Source organism: Malaclemys terrapin, chromosome 9 (assembly GCF_027887155.1).
Source record: "Malaclemys terrapin pileata isolate rMalTer1 chromosome 9, rMalTer1.hap1, whole genome shotgun sequence".
NCBI lineage: Eukaryota > Metazoa > Chordata > Testudines > Emydidae > Malaclemys > Malaclemys terrapin.
The window spans coordinates 101,340,167-101,363,171 of record NC_071513.1 but is presented as its reverse complement, the minus strand read 5'-3'; the positions used below and the strand labels follow the sequence as shown (position 1 = coordinate 101,363,171).

Here is a 23,005-nt window from a genome sequence, read left to right as displayed (position 1 = left end):
CTGAGCTCAGGGCTGCAATTGTGCCTGGCTCCGGTATTGAGGGCACAAGAGGGGAAGGTTCTTTGTGTCCCACGCATGGTCTGTCCCCCCCTCTCTGCTTCCCCTCTCTGTTCATTGCTTTGCAGTGTCACGGGGGGGCTCCCTCCTCTCCACGCCACACCCCGCTGGGTCCGGCACGCTGGGAACTGTCTCAGAGGCACTGCTGGGACGTGCATCGTTTGCTGACACCAGGCTCCCAAAGGTCTGATGCCTGGGAATCACAGCCTTGTATTCCCCAATGCTGCTGCCTGCCATGTACTCACCCCCACTGCATCCGCCCTTCCTCAGCCAGAACGGGGTGCCCAGCTGATGGGCAAAATCTTGGCCAGCCTCCTGCAGGTGTGAAGGGGCGAAAATGGGGGGAAAGACCCTTCCCCACCCCTACCTAGTGCAACGGCACAGGAGCAGGGACAACGAAGGACCCACGGGTTTAACCTCCCTGCTCCCGCTGACGTCACTGGCAGTGATACTGTTGGCTTTGGCAGAGCAGAATCATGCTCCATTGGGTTACCGCTGGGGTGGGGTGTCCGGCTATGCACCTGCCGGTGCTCCATATCTCCATAGCCAGAAGGTGGGAGGCTATAGCCAGACCTCCAGCAAAGATGTTGCTACCAGAAGCAGGTTCTGGAAAGGAGAGAACGCTGCTCTGAATGACAGAAAGGAGCACTGCAGGACTTTACCTCCCTGGCTGTCCTGCTCCATCCTGCCCTGTGCAAGCAGGTTGGCTGGGGAAGCCCCTGTGATGGGTTGGATCACAGAAACCCCCTGGGGGCTGCCAACTGATGTGCCAAGACTACCTCTACCCCTACTTTCCTGCCCTGGCAGCTTCGGACTTCAGTGCCCTGCCTGGTTTGAGCCAGACCCACTAGCCTGCTGCAAACCCAGACTCAGGGCCTGAACCACGCCCCCTAACAGCTGTAGGCTTAATTGAAAGCAGCTTAAGAAGTGTTCTTGTCTTTAACACTCAAATGCCCAACTCCCAGTGGGGTCCAAACCCCAAATAAATCCGTTTTACCCTATATAAAGCTTATACCAGGTAAACTCATAAATTGTTCGCCCTCTATAACACTGATAGAGAGATATGCACAGCTGTTTGCTCCCCCAGGTATTAATACATACTCTGGGTTAATTAATAAGTAAAAAGTGATTGTATTAAATACAGAAAGTAGGATTTAAGTGGTTCCAAGTAATAGCAGACAGAACAAAGTGAATTACCAAGCAAAATAAAACAAAACATGCAAGTCTATTAATACAGTAAGAAAACTGAATACCGATAAAACCTCACCCTCAGAGGTGTTCCAGTAAGCTTCCTTTTACAGATTAGTCTCCTTCTAGTCTGGGTCCAGCAATCACTCACACCCCCTGTGGTTACTGTCCTTTGTTCCAGTTTCTTTCAGGCAGGGGTCTCAAACATGCGGCTCGCGGGCTGCATGACTGCCAAGCTCCCTGTGGCCCCCCGCCCGAGTTATTTCCTGCGGCCACCAAGCTCCCCTCATCTGCCACCCCCTCTCCCCCTCAGCACACCATGTCCCCGCTCCTCTGCCTACCTCCAGGTGCTTCCCGCCGCCAAACAGCTGTTTGCCGGCGCTTAGTGCTTTCCAGGAGGGAGGGGGCAGGAGCAGGGGAGGAGGGGAGCTCAGGGGAGGAGGCGGAGAAGAGGTGGGGCAGAGGCGGGGATTTGGGGAAGGGGTTGGAATAGAGGCAGGGGAGGAGGCGGAGAAGAGGTGGGGCAGGGGCGGGGATTTGGGGAAGGGGTTGGAATAGAGGCAGGGAGGGGGCGGAGTTGGGATGGGGACTTTGGGGAAGGGGTTGGAATGGGGGCGGGGAAGGGGTGGGAAGAGGTGGAGCAGGGCGGGGCCTCATGGAAGGGGGTGGAGTGGGGGCGGGGGCAGCAGGGGTGTGTGTGTCAGTGAGGCAGGCCTCGGGTACTAGTCCTCATGTGGCCCTCAGGGCCGGCTCCAAGCATCAGCTTAACAAGCTTTTTATTTTTTCGGCTTTTTTTTTTTTTGCTTGGGGTGGCAGAAATGCTGGAGCTGGCCCTGGTGGCCCTCATGGTCCTTTGAGTTTGAGATCCCTGAGTTTCCTTTGGGGTGGAGCTGCTATCTCTTGAGCCAGCTGAAGACAAAATGGAGGGGTCTCCCATAGGCTTACATAGGGTTACCATATGTCTGGATTTTCCCGGACATGTCCGGCTTTTGGGGCTCCAAATCCCCGTCCGGGGGGAAAGCCCAAAAAGCCGGACATGTCCGGGAAAATCGGGGGGGGCCGGGACGGGGGGCCGGGACGGGACGGGGGCTCCGGGGCCAGGCCGACGGTGCGGTGCCTGGCCAGGAGCTCCAGGGCCGGGAGCTCGGGGGCTCCGGCGGGGCCGGGTCGGGGGCTCGGGGGCTCGGCTGGGGGCTCGGGGGCTCCGGCGGGGCCGGGCCGGGGGCTCGGCCGGGGGCTCCGGCGGGGCCGGCACCGGCGGCTCGGGGGATGGGCCGGCAGTGCCGGGGGCCGGGCTGGGGACCGGCGGTGCGGTGCCGGGGGCCTGGGGGTCGGGCCGGGGACCGCAGTGCTGGGCGGGCCGGGGGTGGTCGGCCGGGGGCCAGGCGCGGGGCCGGCACCCCAGGGCCGGGGCCAGCCTGGGCCGCACCTCCTCCCCCCACACTCCCCCTTACTCCCACACTCCCCCTTACCTGCTTCAGGCTTCCCGCGACTCAAATGTTCGCGGGAAGCAGGGGAAGGGGCGGAGACTTTGGGGAGGGGGCGGAGTTGGGGCGGGAGCAGGGGCGGGGCTGGGGGCGGGGCCGGGGGCCCGTGGAGTGTCCTCCTTTGGGAGGCACAAAATATGGTAACCCTAGCTTAAATAGACTTTCTCTTGTGGCTGGAGATCCCCTCCTCTCTCCTATGCAAAGTTCAGCTCCAAGATGGAGTTTTGGAGTCACATGGGCAAGTCACATGTCCCTGCATGACTCAGTTTTTACAGGCAGCAGCCATTGCCCACATGCTATCTGGAATGTCTCCAGGAAGACTTCTTATGTGGATTGGAGCCTTCCAAGATCCATTGTTCGTTAAGTGTTTCTTGATTGGGCACTTAATTTGCACATTCCTTTCTCAAGAAGCTGACCAAATGCTTTACAAAGGCTACTTAAAAATCAAGACAATATTCATAACTTCGAATACAAAAATGATACATGCATACAAATAGGATGAATAGATTCAGTGGCTCATAACCTTTGCAGAGATGTGTTACATGGCATATGTAGCCTAAAACATACTCCAGTTATGTCATATATACATTCATAAGCATATTTCCATAAAGCTTTATGTGGTGCACCGTCACATCCCCTGTTCAGCTGCTGTTGAAAGCCACACGAGCCCAGTGTCTGTGTCCTGACCCACGCTAGTGGCTTGTCTGTAAAGAGGATAAGAGCCTACTACTGCTATTACTGATGGAGTTTCTCCTTTAGCTGAAGTAGTTGAGGCTTGTGTTTTTAGTGTCAGGGGAGCCATGATACTAGCACTTCATTCCTTGTGCCAAGAATATGGCTCAAACTTCCTTAAACTACCCCTGAGCTCTTGCCAAACACTCTTGTTTTCCAGGAGGCCATTTCTTTCTGGCCCCAACCCCCCACACTGCAGCCCCACGCTGTGTTTCCTTGGCAGGTAGCAAGCACAGTGGGACGTAAACAAGCACCTGGCAGGGCCATCCACAAACACACGTGTGTGCTCAGCAAACCGCAGCACATGACCTGCGACTGCGCGGCCAGTGACACCTTGAAGCTCTGATTCCTCTCTCTGCTATGGAGGCAGAGTGGAAAGAGTGAACCAGTCCCAGGGCTGCATCTAGAAAGTGTCAGGTCTTACGGGAAAACGAAAAACAAAACTGCTGACTGAGTTAACACTTCACCCCCGCTGCCTCCACGTCTTCTGTGCTGTTCTGATGCACTCAGCAAATATCGCCTGGGCTCGCTATTAAAAGCAAATGGCTGATGCTTATCAGCGCTCTTTCAGTTTGGTGACTTGGCCCCAGCCCACTTGCTGTACAGTATTCAGGTCTGAGTCTACCAAGCTTAGCTCATGCAAGAACCCGTCATGACTTGGCTCTAAGGAGGCTGTTCACACACACTCAGGCGGGAGTGGAGCAGCAACGTCCTCAAACCGGTTTGAGACCAGACCGCGCGATGTTGCAGGCGCTTTGGAGGTCAGGCTCAGGATTCAAAATGATCTTGACAAAGTAGAGAATTGGTCTGAATTCATCTAGATGGAATTCAACGGAGACCAGTGCACTTAGGAAGGAAAAAGCAAATCCACCGCTACAAAATGGGGAATATCTGGCTAGGCGGTCATACTGCAGAAGAGGAGCTGGGGTTCTAGTGGCTCACAGATTGAATATGAGTCAACAGTGTGTGGCAGTAGTGAAAAAGGCTCGTGTCATTCTGAGGTGTATTACCAGGAGTGTTGTAGGTAAGACACAGGAGGTAATTGTCCTGCCGTACTCAGCACTGGGGAGGTCCCAGCTCGGGGACTGTGTCCATTTCTGGGTATCACACTTTCAGAAAGATGTGGAGAAATTGGAGAGAGTCCAGAGAAGAGCAACAAAAACGATAAAAGATTCAGAAAAGCTGACCTATGAGGGAAGGTTAAGAAAACAGGGCACATTTAGTCTTGAGAAAAGAAGACTGATGGGGGACCTGATAGTCTTCAGATATGTTAAGAGCTGTTCTAAAGAGGACTGTGATCAATGGTTCTCCATGTCCACTGAAGGTAGGACAAGACATAATGGGCTTAATCTACAGCAAGGGAGATTTAGGTTAGATATTAGGAAAAGCTTTCTAACTCTCCGGGTAGTTAAGCTCCGGAACAGGCTTCCAAGGGAGGTTGTGGAATCCCCGTCATTAGAGGGGTTTAAGAACAGGTGGGACAAACACCTGTTAGGGACGGTCTAGGGTTACTTGGTCCTGCCTCGGCACAGGGAGCTGGACTTGATGACTTCTCGAGATCCCTTCCAGCCGACGTATCTATGATTCGATGAATGTCCAAGTGGGCTCTGTGGCCCTAATCCTACCAGCTGACCAGTTCTGAGAGAGCTCACAGCCCCAGACACCCCGCACTGGGTGGATCCCCAAACCTGCCCTCTGGGGCCTCTCGCGTGAGCCAAGGATTTGTAGGATGTAACCCTCTCTGGGAATTTGAGGTTTCATGGGAACTCAGTCAATGGTAAGAAAAAGACACCGATGAGCAGCACTCAATATGCATGAGATATTGGTTATTACTGATCACTTCCTAGGCGGGGCGGCGAGTTATATGGGCCCGTGGTGCCCGGGCTCCAGCAAATTCAGGGCCCGGGGGCCCGGCTCCACCAATGTTCAGGGCCGGGTCCCTCCCCCAGCCCCACCTGCTGCCCCTGCGCGCCTCCCCAGAGTGTCCCCCGACCCCACCTGCCGCCCCCGCGTGCGTCCCCCGAACGTCCCTGCCTGCCCTGGGCAGCGGGCGGCTGCCCCCTGCAGCTCTGCACCGCGCTCCATCGCCGGCCGCTGCCGGCTACAAGGGGCAGGCCGAGGCAGCTGCTGCACCTGAGGAGGGAGGAGGGGAGCAGGTGCGTGACAGCCCCGCCGCCCCCAGCAGGCGACTCCGAGTTGACTCCGAGGAGGGGGGCTTATCCTGGCTGGACCTCCAGAGCAGCAGCCTGGGGGCATTTGGGTGAGTGTTGTGCGGGGGGGCCTGGTAGGGGACCCCCCCTCCCGCTCTCCCCCAGAGCTCGCTGCTGCTGGCGGGGAGAGGGCTGGGGGGAGTGCTCCTCTCTGGCCCCCCACCCCAGCCCCGGGGCAGCCTGCCTGCTACACCCCGAATTCCTCAGTCCTGGCCCAGCCCCACCCCCTGCCACACCCCAATCCTCTGCCCCAGCCCAGAGCCTGCACCCAGCACCCAAACTCCCTCTGAGAGCCTGCACCCCCACACCTCCTTCTGCACCCCAACCCTCTGTCCTAGCCCAGAGCCTGTACCCAGCACCCAAACTCCCTCCCAGAGCCTGCACCCCAAACCCCCTCCCGCACCCAAATTCCCTCCCAGAGCCTTGGGCAACTCTGTGGGGGTGGGGGAGACTTGGACCATTCTGGGCACCACCAAAAATTATACAAACCTGCCGCCCCTAGGGATGTTCCTAGGGCTGTGTGGTCAGTTTAGTTCACCGGCATTTCGGTTCCCTGGAATGTCTTCCAGTGTTGGTTTCTGTGCACCTTTTGTGGACTCCCTTGCCCTGCAAGCTGTACAGACACAGGACAAAAAGACACCCCCAGCCCCAGCACAATCTCCAGCCTTTTCCTCACCACGTATCAGTCCAGAAGCAATAAACAAAACTGAAGATAAAGTTAAAGCTTCTTTTTATTCACAAAGACCTTCGACCACTTCAGTGTAAACTCCCGGGGCCTGATCCCCCTGTTGCCAAAGCTAAGGGCAAAGCACCCACTCAACAGGATCAAGCCCTCAGGTTGACTGTGAACCCCAGGAGTGACACCTTACTGCTCCGACAGCCCCATTGATTCCAGCAGGGCTGGTCGAGAAGTAAGGTGCTCCAGAGTGCTCCGTGTTCTTGCCATCTCCTCCGCCCATGCACAGGTCGGATTTCCACCTGATTTGGTTTCAATCCAGCTGCATCCAGCTGCAGCTCTTAACTTTCAAGTGCAAATATGTGACACTACAGAAGGAGAAAAAAACACATTACAGTACATTTCCCATTAGTCTTTTTAAATAGTTACATGCAACGCAGCTTCTCCCACAAAGCTAGGAGACGCCCCTAGCTCGGTACCGAACAGAAGGAGCAACCTTCTCCTGTCCACTGCACCCAAGAAGACCCACTGATTTCAGCTGGGTGCTGCAGCTCTTGTGACGATTAGAACGCATCAGAGCTGCAATCGGTTTCATAGTATCCGTTTAGACTGCAGCCACTGGCATGCATTCACAAATTTCTCCCAATGTTAAGATTTCTTAGTAGGGTCAAACCCAGCAGGAAGTCAAAAGAGGCAGGTTTGTGCTCCGTTTGGCATGACTGGGGAGCCCAGGGACTGAAATATCAGGGCTGCAGGTAGCATTAGTTTATCTGTAAGGTGGCAGCTTGTATCCCTCGCCCGTAAGCAAGGCAGAACTGGGCTCCAACAGTCTATGGTAGCATCTTCCAGCAGGTGCCCCTGCATCCACCTTCCAGCCCTAAAGATCCCATCCTTTCCCACCGGTTTACCCTCTCCCATCCTTTAGACCCAGCTTTGCCATCACCATCCTAATGAACGAGGAGGACGGGCAAGGCCTCTCTTTGGAGCCCAGCATCACTGGCCAATAGGGTAACTGCTGAGTGACACATGACTGTACCTCTTTCCCCCCCTCCCGGCCCCCAAGGGATGGATCATGCGGCCTCCTGCAGCGCAAGAAACCAAGGACCGGGATGAACGTGGCTCTCCGCCACGGCAACACAGGGCTCAAACCACATGTCCATTAGTCCAGATCCTCAAGCGTGTTCTGACTGCACGTCTTCCTTAGCAGCAAACAATTGCTTGCGGCCTGCTGGCGGAGGGAAGGACCCCGATGAAGGCTGCCGTAAAATGTCAGTCATTCGAGCGGCTGTCCAATACGGGGAAGAAGGAGAGTCAGGGGCTGCCGTAAAACCGGGTGCAGCGTGTACAAATAGTGCAGATGCTGCCACCAGGCCTTCCTGTCCGAAAGCCTCCGAGAAAGCTGTAGGGAGACGACAAACAGAAGGAGAAGCACGGTCGGGCTCCTGACCCATCAGCGGGGCTGCGCTCAGATTTGACAGGTCCTCTGGTGTTTCGTTTTCTTCCCCCTTTCTGGGGTGACAGGCTTCTCTTCAGGGAACACGATGACGGCATATTCTGTGTTGTCAGGTGGGTAACTCTCCACCGAAGCCTCTGTGTGCTCATCCTGCTGGAATTCCAACACGCCATAATCCACCGTGTACGTCGTCATCTGTTCTTTCTGCTGCGCAAACAACAAGAGAGGGCGTTTTTACTAAGAGTCACAGCCACACACGCCTGGCTTCTCTACGTACCCCACACACAGGCAGACGCACTCACACAGATTCAGACCTTTTACGGCCAGAACAGACCACTGTGACCGGCCATTCTGACCTCCCGTAGAGCACAAGCCATAGGACCTCAACCAGTAATTCCTGCCTCAAGCCCAGAACTTCTCTTTGAGCAGGAGGGTATGTTTTTAAAAGCCTTGATTTACAGATTGCACCCAGCAGGAATTTTCCTCCAGGGCAGATTGGCAGAGGCCCTGAAGGTTTTTTGCCTTCCTCTGCAGCGTGGGGCACGGGTCACTTGCTGGAGGATTCTCTGCACCTTGAGGTCTTTAAACCACAATTTGAGGACATCAATAACTCAGACATAGGTCAGGGGTTTGTTACAGGAGTGGATGGGTGAGATTCTGTGGCCTGCGTTGTGCAGGAGGTCGGACTAGATGATCATAATGGTCCCTTCTGACCTTAAAGTCTATGAGACTCTATGAGATGGAGAATCCACCGCCTCCCCAGGTAGGTGGCTCCAGTGGTTAATGACCCTGAACTAAAAACATGCACCTGGCTTCTAGTCTGAATTGGTCTAGCTTCAGCTAAGTAGGTACTTACGGACCGTGATCAAGTTACCTCTTGACCTCCTCTTGGATAAGCTAAATAGATTGAGCTTCTTTAGTCTCTCACTAGAAGGCATTACTAGAGAGCATCCAACTCTATGCAATCAGCATGGCTGCAGTCAAAGCACCTTGCACTGTGATCCCATCAGCTCGCACAACCTCAGAGGATTGGACTTGGCTAGTAACTGGACGTTACTGCAAGGGACGGGGGGTGCTAGTGATTTCGCAGGGAGCTCTCCTCTGTGCGTCAAGGCTGGCCCAGGTGCCCCAGGGTGGCAGTCGGACACACCACGGGTGCCACCATTGGGGCCTGACATACAATCAAGGTCCACCCGCTCCTGGCCCTTTTATCAAAAGGAGGGATGTTAATCCAATTGTCCCGGCCCAACTCCAGCTCAGAGAATTGCTTTCTCCCGCTGGCTGTTTCCAATGCAATATTCTTCGCTGTGCTCGGGGGCTGCCGAGCACGGACACCACATTAGCGATCCGTATCAGAAGGGTTTGTGTCACTGCTCAGAGCGCTTGGGGGCTATTTGGGGACAAAAGGGGCCATACAAACAGACAGTCACTCCATTACAATTATTGATCATAATGATCCGTTGCCTGCAAAGCAAAGTACTTCAGCTGCATCTAAGAGTCTTTCATTCTGTTTCTTTTCTCTCTCTCTCCTTTCTCCCGGTGGCACTGGCCCGTGAAGGACTCGGACTGGGCTGTGGGGATGGGTGAGGAGCTGTGGCATTGTGCAGTTCTGCCTGCCGCCCTGGCATGGATCTGGGCACTTGCTACTAAAGATCTGACAAGCCCAGGTTCTTTCCTGCCAGCCGCACGTGAGCGACGGGGAACTTACCAAGAGTGCGTTTTCACGTTGTGGTTTCTGCTGCCCTGCAAAGTAACACATTTGGTTAGACCAGGCACAGCAGCTGGGCTGCAGCGAACATCACAAGGGGAGTGGGCGTCAGAGTTAGCTCCGCTTCCCGCGGCATTGCAGCTCCCTGCAAACGACTCTGGGGCTGCACAGACTCCTTCCCTCAGCAAGATCCCACTGGAGGATGTGCCGACATCCACCGATCCAGACATAGGTCCCCAAAGCTCCCCTCAAAGCCAGCGGGAGAGTCACTGGCACACGGACTGCAGGGCTGGGCCTGGCATTCTGGAGCAGAGGCCCACCGTGGGGAGAATCGTGCCCTGTTTTTCTACTCCAGCGCTCCAATCGTGAGCAGTTGATCACTAGGGCCTGACCCGATCCTGCTCTATTCAGGTTCTTCTCCCAGGAGCACGAGTGAGGGAGCTAAGCTCCTGGATCCCAGCCACCAGCCCAGGTATCCAGACGGGGAGAGCTCTGCTGGGACTGGTGGGCTGGAATCGCCTCACAGGTCTCTGGGCAGCAGCCGGGAGTCTCCCTGGCCACGCTGCACCCTCAGTTTCTGGTAGCCAGCAGCCAGCGTTCTGCCAGCCTAGTGGAGAGACCAGCCGGTGGATACACAATAAATGTGCCCCCGCTCTGCTAGCCAAGGCTGCAGCAGGCTCATCGAGTTCGGCTGCCGCTGGACGGAGACAGAGCGCTGCACTGAGTGAGCCAGCCAAGCCTCGCCTGGCTCTGGCTAAGCCGAACAGCTGGGGACCCTGCACTCACACAGCCCTGCCCACCGTGGGCTCACTAAGGCCAGGCCTGAGGAAGGGGAGCATGGAGGGGAGCTCTGGGAGGCATGACCCTGCTCCAGTGGGAGGGCACCCACCACACCTTCTCTTGGGGCCCCACAGACAGCTCCACAGGCCACGGCCCCACCCACCCCAGACAGGGGCTGGGGGCTCACTGCCCTTTACACGGGGGCTCCAGGCAGGGGGAAGGCTCCTTGTACCGTCCCCACCACTGGCCCTACAATGGGCCGAGCCAATCTAATGCGGGGTTGGGGGAATGTCAGAGATTTGGGGCCCAAGCCTGGGAGGCGCTGAGCACCGGCCACTCCCAGTGAAGCCAGGGGGAATTTCACCCGAGTTAACATCCCGGAACGGCCCCAGCACCTCTCAGGATGGAGGCAGAATGGCTGAGCTAGTCCTCCCGTCCACAGTGGCCCTGTCGGGTCAGTCTCTACAAGCCTCTGCTCACCACAGTCCCTGAGCACCCCTCCTGCCCCCCACCCTTTTTTCTGCAGCTAGCCCTGGCTTGCCCCCAATGGCAGCACCGGAGGGGAAGGGCAGCAGACTGTCAGGGCCCCGCTCGCCCTGCCATGACGCACCTCCCGTCCGGCGCGCAGTGATGAAGAGTATGTAGGTGATAAGCCCCAGCAGCACGGCCCCGGCGATGATCAGGCCAATGATGACTGGCACTTTAAAGTTGCCTACCAGGTCGTCAACAGTCACGTTGGGAATGGTGGTGGTCCATCCATCTAGGGAATTACAAATAAAAAAGAAGAAACGTTACAGTCTCTGTAAAATACAAAGCAAACCACGTCCTCTCCTCCAGCACGACGTGGCTGGAGTTAACAGCTCTTAAGGGAGCCCTACACCCATTGAGTTTTGTGGCATAAGCAGGACTTAACTGGTGTTCCCGGCTCGCACCAGCCCGCTGGACAGAGGTGAATTCCACACCGTTTGTCAGACCTAGCACTGGTGCTGTCGTCACACCGTGGGGTCATATGACGGGACTGCCCGTGATAGCGGGGGAATGGACACAATGACCCAGCATGTCCCTTCCAGTCCTATCTTCCTAGATCTCTGATTCTCATCTGTACAGTGCCACCCAATCAGTCCAGGCCCCCTGCTTAGCTCCGGCTTCTATTTCATTTGATCAAAACAAGGGCAAGGCAAAACAGTTGTACTCAAAATAACGCAGTGCCCCCTCCCCCATTCGATCCAGTGGTTCTGGGTAATAGGGTCAGTGGGAAGAGGCTCTGGCCCAGTGTAGGACTGTGTAACGAATTGGTGGCCACATATGTACAGGCACCATCCGTCAATATTAGCAGCCAAACCCAGAACCTTTGCACCCAACACACATCTGTATCAGCTGAGATAAGAACATAAGAACGGCCATACTGGGTCAGACCAATGTAGCCTGTCTTCTGACCGTGGCCAATGCCAGGTGCCCCAGAGGGAATGAACAGAACAGGGCAACTATCAAGTGATCCATTCCCTGTCATCTAGCTTCTGGCAGTCAGAGGCTTAGGACACCCAGGACTTGGGGTTGCCCCCCTGACCATCTTGACTAATCGCCATTGAGGGACCTGGGAGATACAGGTGTAATCCCATTAGCTGTGTGTAAGTAGGAGGCTGTCAGAGTCACTTGATTGTTTGCCAGAGGGGAACATAGTCACACGGACTAAGGCAATTAGAGCTGCTAGATTGGGGGGGAGGATTTAATTCACAAAACAAATTGAAATGTTTCCATTTCACAGGCTCCAAATGGCCTCTTCTCTCTCTCTCTCTCTCTCTTCTCTCTCTCTCTCTCTCTCTCTCTCTTCTCTCTCTCTCTCTCTCTTTTTTTCAAAAACTTTCATGCCATTTTCAAATCAAAAAGATTCCTGAAGTGGTCGATGACGTTGTTTACTGAGAAACCTGCTTTTGGTGAGCATAAAAGCCCCCCTTCCAACATGTTTTGGCAAATGAAAGAATGCCGATCACCATTTCAAGGACCGTTTCTATGTTTTCCATCAAAACCATCACCAAAAACCGTTTTTCACAACATTTTTCCTTTCTGAAAAAGGCCACTTTTGACCCCCAAAAATAGGTTTGAAAAGTTTTATCCAGCGCTAAAGTGAAGGTAGTGCACTCTGACACAGCAGGGGCACTGGAACAATTTGTACAGTGGGGGTGCTGAGAGCCATTGAACCAAACTGTGAACCCTGTGTATAATGGAAACCACTTGAAGCCAAGGGGTGGGGGGGCTGCACACACACACACACACACACACACACACACCCCTAGTTCCAGCACCTATGTTACGCAGTGAGCTCTGTGGGGCAGGGACCAGCTTTTTGATCTGTCTGTACAGCGCCTAGCACCATGGGGTCCTGGCCCATGATGGGGGCTTATTGGCACTTCCATAAGAACAGATAATGATAATAATAGTCCCTGCTCGTCCCATGCATCTTACAGGAGTTCAAACTCCACCTGCAGTACCCTTTTCTAGTACAGCTGCATAAATACAGACATCAGGGTTGTCGGGGGCGTGAGTCTTTGGCATCTGAAACATGCAACTTAAAGGAGCTGGGCTTCAGTGGAAGAGCGAGAGATGCTCATGGACTCGGGCTTCCACCTCCCTGTTGACTGTGGTGTCGGGACGTACGCGGCCATGGGGGAGAGGTCCTTGCAGTGGCAGCAGATAATTAGCTGAGGTGGGACAGTAAAATAAGAAAATATCCATGGCCGAGTGACTGCTGCCGGGTAAAATGCCACGGTTTATTACTTTCTGCAGCATCGTAACTGTGCACCGGGTGCTTGATGTGGGTCAAGCTCTCCCCCACCAACTTGCTTTCAGTTACCTGCAGGGAGCCCAGTGGGGCCTGTCCCAGCACAGATTTGGCCTTGATTCAGGTCAGCTGCTGGGAAAGTGGCCATGTGGTTTGTAAACGTCACAACAGAGACAGTTACTACTTTCACTCTGGCCAGGAAATCACACATTACAGCGTCTAGCCCTGGGGGCCCTGGTCCCAGAGTGGTGCCTTTGGGTGCTACCGTAATATATTGGTTGGAAAGAGGAGCCCTGACATAGCCCCTGCAGAGCAGCAAGCGAAGGCTCTGGCTGACCACTGGCAGAAGCGACCTCCACAGCGAGAGATGCTGATTGATTTGAGCAGCTGGGAACCGCCCATTCTAACCTAGCTGGTTAGGGCATCAAGGGGTGGGGGGAATTCTGGCCTGGAAATATCACTCAGCCCACAGACCAACAGAGCATTGTAGCAAATCTTCAGCCGCACTGCGTCACGCAGACGCCTGGAACTTCCCCGCAGCACGGAGGACAGAGCTCAGCCTCTCCCGCTCCAAACACACAAGCCCCTAACCCCAGAGCTAAAGCAGGGTCTATGTAGGGTGACCAGATGTCCTGATTTTATAGGGACAGTCCCGATATTTGGGGCTTTTTCTTATATAGGCACCTATTACCCCCCACCCCCGTCACGATTTTTCACATTTGCTATCTGGTCACCCTAGGTCTATGGCACACGGCTGGGCGCTCTGAGCCCCTCCAGCAGAGGGCTGCGGTAGACACGCATACAAGCTGGTTCGTTATACTGTCTCTGAAACAAACCTGTTTGTTCGTTTGTAACTGTGAGCTGGGACATGTTGCTTTCCATCACTTTACTGGGCGAGGAGAAAGCGATCAGCCCGCAGAAGTACTCGCCACTGTCATTCTTGATTAGGTCCAGTATCTTTATCTCAACAGAAGAGGTATGGTTGATGAGGGTGAATTTCTCTTGGATTTTAGGTTCATTCCCATTAAACTCGGCAATTTTTTGTGTGTGAGTGGCATTGATCTTTTTGTACCAGTTTAAACTATAATCGAACTGAGGGAAGTTCGCCTCGGAGATATTGCAGAAGAAGCTGGCTGTGTCGCCCACAGACCTGGATAGCTTCTCGGGGGAAAACGTCACTGTTTCAGAGAAAGGAAAGAAACAAAGAACAGGACACCGTGATCAGCAGGAGACGATTCACTGATGGGCCTCGCGGGCACATTGTACAACCATTATTATTTATTTATTCTCTGTATTACCGGCACATCCAGCAGCCCTAGGACTGAACCAGAACCCCCCTGCGCTGGGTGCCCCACAAACACAGAACAGACAATGGTTATTATTGATTGTGTGGTAGCACCTAGAGGCTTCAGTCAAGGATCAGGGGCCTGTCGTGCAAGGTGCTGTACGAATTAGTAGAACAAAGGTAGTCCCTGCCCTGGAGTGTTTGGATCTTTGGCCTTTCCCAATCCCCCCACCACTAAAAGCAGAGGGAGGATCCAGCCCCAATGTATGTACTATCTGACAGCCTGAGAAACCGTTAACCATGGGTATGCTCCAGCGCAGCAAACACTGCTCCCCTTAGACAAAAGGAAATTCAACACTGTTGTGCCTGTCTCACAGGCACTGGGACGCTCTGTGCAGTCCTTGCTGGGGATGCTGCATTCTCAGCCTATGCCCAAGCCTCCTACCGCAAAGCTGCACAAAGAGGCAGTGTGATTCAGTGGGTAGCGCACTAGACTGGGACTCAGAAGAGCTGGGTTAAATTCCTGGTTCAGCCACTGGTGGGTTGGATGGCCTTGAGCAAGTCACTTGCCTCAGTTTCCCCCTCTGTAAAATGGGACTAACGGTCCCTCTTTTTTAAAGGGCTTTGAGACCAACCGATAGAAGAGTGTTGTAAAGCCTGGGGAAGATGAAAAGTGCTGCACATGTGTAATTAATTGTTTAATTTAGTACTGACTCATTATTATCAGGCAAAAACGTGTGGTGAGTCTAAGTGGTGATTACTGCTCTGTCTCCTCCATGTGTGTGCAGAGCAGCGACCAGAATTTAAAGCTAAAACATTTAGCATAGGTTCTTGTCTTTGTTTGTCAGCAGTATGGCGCCCACGCAGAGTCTAGGAAATTTACAAGGGCTTCACCTTCCCCTACCTCATTGGCCGCTGGCTGTTCTGAAACCCTCTGGGCACTGAGGGCTTGGAAACCTCCCGGAGAGCTCCATGTACTGCAGAGTTCCCGATGAGTAGGGCGCACTCGGGTGTCTCAAGCCAGGCCCTCAAAATCTCTAATCACTTTGGCAGATCTTTGCCGGAATTAAAAAGTATGTATTACCTGTTTGCTGTGTCTACCTTCTCAAGTGGAAGCTCTTTATCTGTATGTACCACACGGCACTAAATACAAAGTCCTGCTGGCCAAACTCCATTGAAATCAATGGGATCTTGACAGCAAAGGGTCTGGTGTTGGTGCTAAATAACTAGCTAACGTTTAATCATTGGTAATAACTGTTCTATTAAATGTTTATACGGGGCCCAATTCGGCTCTCGGTTGCACCCACTTGACCGCAGAGGAACTTCCAGCTGTTTCATATGAAAATTAGGATCTATTTTTATACCATGTTAGTCATCCTTTCTGTGGCTGATTTTGCCTCTGAAAGCCAGCAGGTGAAACTGACGCAGAGTCGATTTACAGGGTGGGGTGGGGGCATAACTGATTGTGTACCTGATTCAAATCAGGGTGCGTGAAGCTACCCTGCCTGCCTTGAGAAGCCCGCGTGGTTAGTTGGAAAGGTACTCGTGTTGCCTCATTTGTCGCTCTCTGTCACCTCTTCTCTTAGCCAGGTGTTGAAGGGGTAATAACACAATCAACTCTGTAGCAACAGACTGATGGCCTAGCCTCCGAATTCTGGGTCGTTTCGTGTCTGTGCTCGGCCTGTGGCACACCCATTGACATCAGCTGCATGGACCGGGCCAACGATTGAGGGTGGAGTATGGCCTATGGCATCACCGCAGGACTGAGGCAAGTGATGATTCAAGGGTGCAAAGACGGAGACAGTGGACTCTAGCTCATACATAGAGACCCCCTAAGGCCAAGGCTTTCCAAAGTGAATAGTTATTTTAGGCGCCTGACTATAGACACCTTCAAGGGACCTGATCTTCAAGTACTGAGCTGCCCGACCCAGAGAACTCTCATGTGGCAGGCCACGGCATGTCAGGCATACCTGCCTCAGTTTCCCCCTTAGGTAACCCAAGTGCTCTACGCCAGGCTCTCTTGCTTCAAAAATACCCTTCCTTGGGGACAGTTCATTACAAAAACATGATGCAAATAAGTCCGTAACCCCAAGTCCCAATCACTATCCATTTCCAATACGCAGTATAAGCCGTCTTTAAAACTCAAGACATCTCATCCCTCAATGCCCACCTAACACAGCCCGGCACCATGGACCAGGCCCGAACTCTCTGTAAGTCCTTGTCTTTTCCTCTGACTCGGGACAGCCACCCCAGCCCTTCTAATTAGACTGTAACGCTGCTCTTCCCAGCGGGAACCCCTCCCAGCCGAGCATCCGTCACTCCCCCTGCCCCTCTCCCAGTTCCTTGGGGTCCAGCGCTCTAGCCCTGGAGATAGCAACAGTCACCTCTGCTGCTCTCCTGCCTTCTCCCAGGTGCCAAACACGCCGTCTCTGGCAGCTCCCATCTCCAGCCTTTCTTCTGCTGCCTCTGTCTCACCAGGTCTTTCTTGCACCGGGACTGTCACGCCCCAGTCCCAGGGGACTCTAGTAGTCACTCCCAGGGATCTTCCTGCTTCTGGCCTCTCTCCCTATTCCCAGTGAGTACCCCACATCTGTTCTCTCTCTTCCCCTTTCCAGACTGACTCTGTGTCCTGATTCACCCAGGGGCCCCACGGGCCTCCTCTTATAGCCCACTGGGGCCCGCTGGCCCAGCACAGGTGCACTGGCCCTGCTCCTTAAAGGTGCACTGCCCCCCCCCCGCCCCAAATCTTGGCCTGTATCCATTACTGTCACCTTGCTTGCCCCACCCACCCACTGCTTCTTGCCGTAGCCTCAGCAGTGAAGTGTCTGGGGTAGGAGCTGTCTTTCCACTGAATAGTTGCGTAGGGCCCAGCAGAAGGGGGACGGCTCTCTGACCGTGTGTTCCTAAGCACTACTGCAACCACAGCGACACCAACCGTAATCATCACCATCATTTTAAATAAAGTGTTGACTGTCCCCATCTGCTCCCGTCCCCTGCAATCATTAATAACCTGTCTAAAGTGCCTCGAGGGATCGCCCCGAGGGATCAAAGCAAGAGCTGAACCTCCAGGGGAACTACAGTCCTCAGCCACTCCCCTGAGATTGCCGGCAACCGTGTCAGATGTGCCCCCTCGGCCCTGGACTGAGACCACCAGCTCCTTTCCCTGAGGCCACCTAGCTGCTGGCGGACAGTGACCAGCCTGTGACTGGAACTCGCTGCCTAGCAGGGAAAGGCTCCATCCCTATGGGAGCTCCCCTGGGACAAAGTGGGAATTTTTTGTAACTTGAAGCCTATGTGTGCCTCAGTTTCCCCCTATGTTAGGCACTGCTACCCAGCAAAGGGGAAAGAATTAAGCTGGCTCTCAGGACAGACTAAGAGACATAGGTGTCGCCGAGCTGTCTGAACAAACTGCATGGCTTATTCAAAGAACTGGCCGAGGCCAAATCATATCAATGGAAAATGCGAGAAGACAATGGAAAACCCCAATGGGCAGAATACTCACACCTAGCAATCAATGACCCGGACGCTCCTGTCGCCTAAATACGAGCGACACCCACCCGTGTGCCCATCTGCAAGGAGGTGCCCGTTCTGGTCTTGGGTCACTAGTGTTTATCAGCTGGGCATCCGTGCACGAGGGCTGTGAACTCAGCATGGCCCAGCCTGGAGAACAAAGGGCTGAGAGGTGACTGGCAGGGAATAAAGAGCTGGTTTCTGGCTCTCTGTGATGCTGGCAGACCAGGTGCCAGCTCATGCCAGGATCCCCAGGCCTGACAGATACAGGGCTGGAACCATCTGGCTCCCCTGGGTGCTAGGATCATTAAAATAGGTGTAAGAATGATAAGAATGTGTTTAGACGTTATTGAATGGTGGTGAGGTGCTGCCTGCATTAATCTCACTTATAACATCTGTACCCCATAGTGTAAGGCAATATTTGTATTGTGAGCCTCTGTGGCTGTGTAAATCACCAGACAGGAAGGAGACATGAACTAGTATCAAGTGCTGATCTCTAACAGAAGGTGTTATGCCCTGCCCAACTATTATCATTAAAAAGGGCAAACGGCTCAGCTGTCCTGCTCTTCCCCCCCCACACCCTGCATGGCGAGGAGTCATGCAAGGGAATTGCTCCCATCAGCTGAGTTTGCAGCCCCAAGCATATGGCAGGAGGGTGATAAAAACCCCAAAGAGAAGGAACGGACTATCTTCATGCTGCTTGGACTCTGGGGGACAAGGTTTTTATGCACAAGCAAGAGATGCCCAGTGCTTAGCCTGGGGTAGCCCTAAAGGACATAGAGAGCTTGCTTTTATTATCTGTTGAAACTTAAGATTGTAACCCATTTGTTTGCCTGCTTTAACTGTGTAAATAACTCTCCTGTTTCCTTTACATATTTAATAAATCTGTACGTAGTTTATTATGGGATTGGCTACAAGCATTGTCTTTGGTGTAAGATCTAAGGTGCAACTGACCTGGGATAAGTGACTGGTCCTTTGTGTCTGAAAGTAACCTGAATGTTGCTAAGTATCAGAGGGGTAGCTGTGTTAGTCTGAATCTGTAAAAAGCAACAGAGGGTCCTGTGGCACCTTTGCGTCTGATGAAGTGGGCATTCACCCACGAAAGCTTATGCTCCAATACTTCTGTTAGTCTGAAAGGTGCCACAGGACCCTCTGTTGCTTTTTACTGAATGTTGCTGTGATTCTTAGTGTAAGGGACCATCCATCACAAAGGCAGGGTGGTGAGACAGATCGGAGAGCCCCAGGGGACCGTCGGTGATTCCATGTTAAGGCTGTTATGGTGCCTGAGGAGTTTACACTTGGCACTTGGTGGATGAAATCTAAGTACAGAGCTCACAGCCAGCTTGGGGTTTGTGCCCTGCTTCCTGGCAGTCTGCCCTGAGGTTGATACTCACGTCTCGAGTCATGGCAGGCAGCCTTACACTCTCTCCTGGGACTGACTAAGGAAGTCAGAAAGAGACAGAGCCTGAAAATGGAGCTCACTACAGCTTGGCTGGGGAATTGCTCTGGCTTGACCAGAATGGCTGACACCTTCACCTCTATTTCTTTGCGCTAACCCAAGGACGTCCCATGCGGTGTCCAGGTGACTAATAAATCCTATGCTGCTTGAGTAAAATAAAAAAAAAAATAATGGAGATATCCTGTCTCCTAGAACTGGAAGGGACCTTGAAAGGTCATTGAGTCTAGCCCCCTGCCTTCACTAGCAGGACCAAGTACTGATTTTGCCCCAGTTCCCTAAGTGGCCCCCTCAAGGATTGAACTTACAACACTGGGTTTAGCAGGCCAATGCTCAAACCACTGAGCTATCCCTCCCCCTAACAGTCACTGCAAACACGAGGTGAGGTGAACTAGTCCCTGAGGAGGGGACCAGTCCCGACCAAGAGTCTCAGGTGGACTCGCTGAGCAGAGTTCCTGGTGTGAAACAGGAGTGCTGGAGCCCAGTAGCTCAGTCTAAGAAGCAGTCAGGCAGCATGGCCAACACTGAAGGAAGAGTGGGACCCCGTGGGGGGTCTGGCTTCCTCCCAGAGACTGTTCAAAAGCTGGGACAACTTGTTCGACGCACTTGTGCAAGGATGCCCAGCTGATAAACACTAGTGAGCCAAGAACAGAACGGGCACTTCCGTGCAGATGGGCACACTGGTGGGTAGTGCTCGTATTTAGGCTACAAGAGTCTACAGGGCTACAGCCATTTGCAGCACGTCTCTAGGGACATTAACGTTAACCCGGCCATTAATTAACATTTGACATGACCTATTTTATGATTGTATTTTAATTGCTTATGAGCATCATTGGCAAAATCCTGGAGGAGGCAATGGCTTTATATACACAAGGCCAGACTGTGAACCCTTTACTTCCATTGACTGAAGTTAGATTCAAGCTAGATTCATTGGGAGGAAGAGGTTCACAGTCCGCCCCACAATTATTATCATTAATTACTGATAATAAACTTCTCGGGCACTTTCCCCAATAAATCTCTCTATCCAGATTAGAGCTGGTCTTGAGCCCGGCTAGATGGCAGTGTTTGAAATCCAGATCTAAATCCAGATTTTTGACTTGAGCCCCTTACTCACACAGCTTGAGAGATAGACGTTAAATTAATGGTCATTCCGATTTCCCAGGAAAAAGTAGTAACAGGGCGTTTCTCTCACCAATTACAAGCGCCAGTGATCCGAGCTGACAATCCCCTTGAAAGCCCCAGAGATTAATAAACATATAAATCCCTTTTATTAAACACAGAAGATCAAAACCTCCTGGGTCCAATCCTGGATGCTGGCACACAATTCCCTCCGCTTCTATGGAAATTTCAGAGAGGCAAGGAAGTTTACAGAAGTTATGAGGCTTCCTTATGAGATAGGAGATTAGAAGGACAATTGGTCTGTTGTGACGCGGCATATCCCCTGGTTATGAAGAAATGACTAAGGACATTCAAGATGAGAAGAGACAACTGGGGAATCATTGCAGATTCCCATAGTGGGCTCTTTGGGGCAAGCGTTGTCCTTTTGCTGTGATGGTGCCACACTTAGCGTTCTTGGATGCTGGTCCATGACTGGTGCTCCTACTGCTACGGTAACACACACATCGTAATAATCATTAATACGTAGGCAAAGGAGTTTGTTTGGGTTTTGCACTGCTCAATAGGTTTTAATTTGTGTGGTTGGATTTTATCTGACTTAGAAAATATTAGGCAGGTTTGGGGTTTTGTTTTTTTTTACAAAATGCTGTTTGCGCTGAATGCAGCAGGCAGAGGACTTTATAACCCGACACTGCTTTTTTTGAACTAGTTCTAAAACAAAATCCAGAAATTGCTCGTTTCCAGAACTTGTTTTACCACATTTCGAACCCACTCAAACACTCGTCACAGCTGGAGGTCCTTTTGGCTCTGCCAGATGTGATTTCTGTGCCTTTGATTTCATTTCTTTTTCCCTTCGCTCAGCCTCAAAGTCAGACAATGACTGTCAGGCCAAAGTCTTTATTGTCCCCGTAGCACAGGATGCCAGTCACTTACAGAGGCAGATTTTTGTTTCATTTTTCTCCCCATGGCATTTTGACCGGGCTCATCACCTACGGATCTCAGAGTGCTTTACAAGTGTGGGTACATCTCGTTAACCCCCTTTTGCTGTTGGGCCCCCCGGGGCACAAAGACAGGGCGTGGCCTGGCCACACATCAAGTCAGGGGCAAAGCAGGCACAGAATCCCGGGTGCCCTGACTCTCAGCCCCATGCTCTGTGCCAGCCCACGCCACGTTCCATTTTCAGAAGACCCCCTGAACAACAATGGATTCAGGGCCTGAACCCCAGAGATCAGGCCCTGAATGAAGGGAGTATTGGGGGTCAGGGGCGGGGCGAAACTCCAGAAAGTTTTGCCAAACCCAACTTTTCATATGATAACACATCTAGCCGTTCCACTGCCCCCCCGCGCGACTATTTGCTTCCCCTTCCACTATTTTCAGGCTTCTCCCTTCAAAGTGAGCAGTGATGGGGGCTGGATCGGGGCCCCGCATCCACACCGAACATTTGCGTTTGTTTTTATCCTGGGGGCTCTTCCCGGATGCTGGCGGCCTGGGCATTTCAGGTCCAGCCTTTGGCTTTCCTGCCTTCTCACTGCCAGGGCTATTTCCACCGCTCGCACGGCTCTAAGCCTAGCAGACGCTCCCCGCCGGGCGTAAGCCGCACCGCCTTTGTGTTCAGGAGCACGCCGCCCAGATACATACCAAGCTGGGAGAGCAGCAGCACTGGCCTGCAGGTCAGCAGCACCGCACAGATGCCGACCACGATCACGAGCATCGTCCCTGGCGTCGCCTTCGAGGGGCCGGGAGCTCTCTGGGGGTCGGCTTCCTCCCGGCACATGCAATGCACCAATCAGGATCCAAGCTGCTATGCCTGTGTTGCGTGGCAGGAGGACGCTCCGGGGGCTTGCGTCCTGGCCAGGCCACCTCGTGCCTCGCGTCCCAGCGGCACTGTTCCCCCGGGGGCTGCACGGCGGCCGTCGACTGACTGCAGCCGAAGCAGAAGTGGAAATGAAACGTACCCATCTCGGCTTGAGAGGGAAACCCTCCCTGCCACCCGCCCCCGTTTTTCCCCTCCTCCTCCTCCGACACAGCTCGACAGCTGCGCCCGACCCTGCTCCCCCGCTCGGCAGCCAGGAGCCTCAGCGGGTTCCCACGCGCCAGTCACCCGCACAGAAGAGAAAGCGGCATCAGCAGAACGTTAGGGGTCGGAGGCACGAGACCACAAGTGAAGGGGGAGGGGGCCCTGCGCCGCATTTCCTTTGCCACACACTTGACGTCACCCACAGGTTGCTCCTGCCAGGCAAACTGCTCTGTGTTTTCTGCTTGTGGCTGGGGGAGCGCTTATCTCTGTATTAGTTATTCTGACTCTTTATAGGGCTGGTGACAGCTCCCGGCCTGACAGCCCCAGAGACGGGACTCCTCTTTTTATCCAGACAGCAAGTACATCACACTTTCCCTAAGCCCCCACCAGGTCCCCTCAGCCTTTGCCCTTAAGTGGTCACCTCTTGCGGTGGAAAGGGTCTCTCGGCCCCCACGGTCTCCATTTGCTCCTTGGCTTCTCAGCTGAGATTCCCAACCGGGGCATTAGCTAGTGTCCATGGCTTGAGATGGGGACACTTATCGACGGGGAAC

The 23,005-nt window shown here is 53.5% G+C and overlaps 1 protein-coding gene across 1 annotated transcript; it reads right to left on the bottom strand.

Moving 5' to 3' along the window:
• Nucleotides 1–6,428: 6,428 nt before the first annotated feature.
• Nucleotides 6,429–22,234, bottom strand: LOC128843569 (programmed cell death protein 1-like). The gene is made up of 5 exons (XM_054040496.1): nt 22,076–22,234; nt 13,907–14,248; nt 10,902–11,051; nt 9,512–9,546; nt 6,429–8,007 (listed from the first exon to the last, which is right to left on the bottom strand). Exons 1-5 carry the CDS (start codon nt 22,209–22,211, stop codon nt 7,816–7,818), a joined length of 855 nt encoding a protein of 284 aa, XP_053896471.1. The 5' UTR covers nt 22,212–22,234; the 3' UTR covers nt 6,429–7,815.
• Nucleotides 22,235–23,005: the final 771 nt, after the last annotated feature.